The sequence below is a fragment of the Arachis hypogaea genome, chromosome 1 (assembly GCF_003086295.3).
Source record: "Arachis hypogaea cultivar Tifrunner chromosome 1, arahy.Tifrunner.gnm2.J5K5, whole genome shotgun sequence".
NCBI lineage: Eukaryota > Viridiplantae > Streptophyta > Magnoliopsida > Fabales > Fabaceae > Arachis > Arachis hypogaea.
Window position 1 is genome coordinate 47,332,635 of NC_092036.1, and position 5,030 is coordinate 47,337,664.

At 37.2% G+C, this 5,030-nt stretch overlaps 1 protein-coding gene across 1 annotated transcript; it reads left to right on the plus strand.

Moving 5' to 3' along the window:
- Positions 1-4,180: 4,180 nt before the first annotated feature.
- LOC112721965 (uncharacterized) lies at positions 4,181-4,657 on the plus strand. Its single transcript, XM_025772986.1, has one exon. The coding sequence runs from the start codon at positions 4,181-4,183 to the stop codon at positions 4,655-4,657; it is 477 nt and encodes a 158-aa protein (XP_025628771.1).
- The last annotated feature ends 373 nt before the right edge of the window (positions 4,658-5,030 follow it).

The window sequence follows — 5,030 nt, forward strand, 5'->3', positions numbered from 1 at the left end:
CATACCTTGTCCTCTCCTTTGGTGAAGCCTTTCCATTTTTCTTCCTTGACAAGGCGCATGGTTTCTTGAAAGTCGGGGTCGGAGCTCTGTGCCTTAGTTATTTGTTCCTTGAATTGACTTGTCACTATTAGGTGTCTCAAACGTATGCTTTCGGGAGCGAGGGTGACTTGTAAGTTCATGTCTCTAAAATTCTTTATCAACTCTGCCTCTTTTATCATCAACCATGATGCCTTGAGTACCTTCCGACTTGGAGCGTCAGCCACCAAGTTAGCCTTTCCCGGATGGTAGTTTAGAACAAAGTCGTAGTCTTTAAGAAACTCCATCCACCTCCCTTGTCGCATGTTGAGTTCCTTCTGGTCGAACAGGTACTTTAAGCTCTTATGGTCGGAGAATACTTGAAACCCAACTCCGTACAAATGGTGTCTCCATGTCTTCAGTGAAATTACTATTGCGGCTAGTTCAAGGTCATGAGTTGGATAGTTGGCTTCGTGGGTCTTTAGTTGCCTTGACGCATACGCCACTACCTTCTTGCATTGCATTAGTACGCAACCCAAAAGACATTACTATAAACTTCGTTCGAAAAGCCATCTTCGGAATGTCTTCTTCTTTTACCCTTATTTGATGATACCCTGATCTCAGGTCATTTTTTTGGAAAACACCGTTGCACCTTGTAGTTGGTCCATTAAGTCATCTATTCTTAGGAGGGGATACTTGTTCTTCACTGTGATTTTGTTGAGTTGTCTATAGTCTACGCAGAGACGCATACTACCATCATTTTTGAACAATACTGGAGCTCCACAGGGAAAGACGCTTGGTCTGATGAATCCCTTTTGCAGCAGTTCTTCTAGTTGGTTCTTTAGTTCAGTGAGCTCCAACGAAGCCATCCGGTAAGGGGCTATGGAGATTGGCCCTATACCAGGCACCAATTCTTTGGAGAACTCGACTTCCCGTGTTGGGGAAAAGAGGGTATATCTTCGGGAAAGATATCTGAAAAGTCTCGTACTACTGGTATCTCACACAACTCCTGATTGGGATATGCTTTTACCGAATTTAGCAAGGCACATTCTTGTCTCGTACTTGTACCTTTGGAGGATCTTGGAAGGTCACTTGTGTCATGTATGGATGGAGAAGGAAAGATGACTTTTCTCTCAAAACAATCTAACAAGACTCGGTTTTTGTTGAGCCAATCCATTCCTAGGATGATGTCTAGTCCTACTAAAGGGAGGCACACTAGGTCAGCAAGGTATGACCTATCTGAAATGAGGATGCAAGTCCCCTGACAAACTTGCTGATTTTTGACACTCTTACCGGCTGGGGTAGTCACTAGTAGGACATATGGTAGTTTGGTCATGGGTAAACTGATTCTAATCTTAGCAGAGAGAGATATAAATGGATGAGAAGCACCAGTATCGTAAAGAATAGTTAAAGGAACTTCATTAATTGTGCACTTACCCTCGATTCGATCTTCTGACTGGTGGGCTTCTTTGGCTTGCCATAGGTTTCCTGTTCATGGGTAACCATAGGTAGAAGTTTTATCAGTCGTACCTTCTAAGACAGGATTTCTAGGATCGACTCTGCTCTGATACCAATAATGTAACACCCTAAATTAATATTCTACCTTTAAAGGCCTTTAAGTAGGGTGTCACACTTAATATGAAAAAAAGCAGATAACTAAATCGTTAGGTAAGAAGAGAAGGAAAATACGTGCGAAACTTTAGGTGAAAATCGAGTAGTACTAAAAGGATGAAATTGAACAAAACTCAAAGAGGTTCAAGCAAACATAAAAGAATTCCCATGAATACGGTCCTAAAGGGGATAGTGCTTAAAGGTAACTATGACGAAAAAGAAACTAATGCATCCTAACTAATTTCATCGAAGAAACTTCCATCCTTGTGTCATGTCCTATCCTTGGCCCGAACCCTTCAGTTCTTCGCAAATCGAGGTACTAGCAATCTTTCTCCAACAATTTTTCGTGCAATGAAGATCCGATTCCGTTGTGCCATGTTCCTCTGGAGATAGTATGGAAAAAAAAGGGAGTGAGAACCTAACGTCTTAGTAGGAGTGCTATGCAACACCTCCATATCCATCTTCAGCCCACGTGCGGGATTTTTAAAAAGAGGCGTATGATATGGCATATAATATGCATCTTTCTTGTAGAACATGTGTGCAAGAAGAGAAAGCATATAGGAAAAATAGGAGGATAAAATCCTAAGTAGCATCAACATAATCATACATAAATCTGAAAAGAAATTAAAAATCAAACTTTCATTCATGCTTTCTTCTTTCTTAACTTTTAACTTTTATGGAAGGTATTGAGCTCAAACCGGTATAAATGAGAGTCCCCTTCCCTTACAGAAGATTCTTATCTCGAATGTCTTGGCGATCACCTTCCCTTACCGAAGGATCATCTCGATCGATCACCCTCCCTTACCGAGGGATCATCTCAATATCTTGTCTTTGGGGGTCACCTTCCCTTACCGAAGGATCATTCCCTCAGTTCAATTTACAATCAAGGTTATTTAGACATACACAAGAAAAGAGTTATATCAACAAAGATATCTTATTATATAAAATTGATGGGAGTTCCCTTCCCTTACCGAAGGTTCCCAAAGGTTTGCCGATCACCTTCCCTTACCGAAGGATCATCTCGATTCGATCACCTTCCCTTACCGAAGGATCATCTCGATTATCTTGTCTTTGGGGGTCACCTTCCCTTACCGAAGAATCATTCCCTCAGTTCTTTAACAAGTAGGGTTATTTAGGCATATACAAGAATGGATCATGCAAGAGGAGAGACATGTATCATGATAAAATAAGCATGTTTGAATAAGATTTTATACGAAAGCAAGTACTCTCGTCCCTACAGGGATATTAATAATATAAAATAAATGTACCTTATAAAAAATAGGATATTTTAAATAGTTGAATAAAATAGTTATAAGAGAGCATGTACTTTTTAACTCAAGGAAATATTAATATTTATCTAATGGTATAAAAGTCAATATAATTTCATGTAATAAAGTGGGGGATATTAATTAGTTGAAATAAAATAATTATAAGGAAACATGTACTCTTGACCCTAAGAAGATGTTAATGATATACTGTATAAAATATAATCTAAGTGCATATAATAAGAAAGGGAGTATTTGAAATACTTGGATTAGATATTATAAGAAGCATGTACCCTTGATTTTTAAATTAAAGGAGCAATAATAACATAATGATATAAGGGGTCATTTAGTTGCATATAATAAAATAGGGTTCCTTGAACAAGACACAAAAAGGAGCATGTACTCTCAATATTAAAGGAATAATAATAATGTAACGGTAATCAAAGGTCATGTAAGGGCACATAATAAAATTAGGGAATGTTAAATAATTAGATACAACATGGTAGGAAGGTATGTACTCTTAACATTAAGGAAACGTTAATGATGGAAAGCCATGTAAGTGCATATGGTAGGATCATGGTACATTAAATAATAAAATATGGTAGAAAGGCATGTACTCTCAAAATTAAAGGAACGTTAATGGTATGAAAAGCCATGTAAATGCATACGGTAGAATTATGGTATATTAAATAATTAAATAAAATATAAAATCAGGAATATTTATAATGATATGAAAAAGTCATGTAATTGCACAAGGTAAAAATTAGGATATATCAAGTAATTAAGCATGGTAAAAAGGTATGTACTAATGAATCAAGAGGTCATGAATGATAGAATAGATGAACATGGTCAACATGGATAAGGGATGAGAACAAGGTATTAATGCCATGTAACACATGAAAAGATAGTAATCATGCATGGATGGAAGGAAAATAAACTAGAGCATACTACATGCCAACATAAGTAAGAAATGCATAATTCCCTACACTTTTTCTAACGCTTCCTTGTTGCCTATGAGCTTGCCTCTTGTGTTCCTTGTGTTTGCACACAGAATATATTTTCGTAGAGAGAGAAGGAGAGGATTAGTGTTTGAGAGAAGTGATTTTCTACCTATAGGTGCACCCCTATTTATATACATTTGGTGATAGGGTGGTTGGGATAATTTTAAATTCAAACGGAAGGCGGTTACTAGATTCCTATCCATAAATTCAAAATTCTAAGCCCAGCTCCCAACTGACTTTCGAATTTCGAATTTAATTTTTGTTTCTAGAAGGGGTGGTTGTTACACCATGTCTATTGGGAAAAAGGTCATGGAATATGCCAAATCTAGGGATATAAAAATGCTTTCCTCTACACCATATTATGTCCAAGCCAATGGACAAGTGGAGGCCGCGAATAAAATTCTGATTGCATTAATTAAAAAACACATTGGAAGGCAGCCAAGAAATTGGCACCAAACTCTCAGTCAAGTTCTTTGGGCATACCGAAATTCTCCGAGAGGATCTACTAGAACCACCCCGTATAAGTTAGTTTACGGTCATGATGCAGTATTGCCAATTAATATTAATCTGCAAAGTATAAGGGTGGCTAGACAAGATGAAATACCAGTAGTAGATTATTGGAATTCTTTGTATGATGAGCTTAATGAACTAGATGACGAAAGGTTAAGAGCTTTAGAGCGGGTGATTCGACAAAAAGAGATTATGTCAAAATCATACAACTGCCGTGTTAAAGCAAAGACATTTGCAGTTGGAGATTTAGTGTGAAAAACAATCTTGCCTATAGAAAGAAAGTCGAAAACTTTTGGTAAGTGGTCTCCAACTTGGGAAGGACCTTATGTAGTTGACAAGGTTTACCCTGGAAATGCCTATAAGATTATTGAAATCGGAACAGGAAGAAGAATTCCTTCAATAAATGGAAAATATTTAAAAGTATATAGGCCAGGCATACATGAGATAAACATTCCACATGTTTAAAGACACGAAAATATCCAGTTGAAGTGTCAAAGAAAAAGTAAAGAGCTAATTAATATTCGCAATTCAGTTTGTAAAAGCTAACATGTCCTTATGATTTCTTTGAATTGCAAGTTGTAAAGCATTAAGATTATGAGACAAATGTGTCCAAAGCATCAAGTTTAAA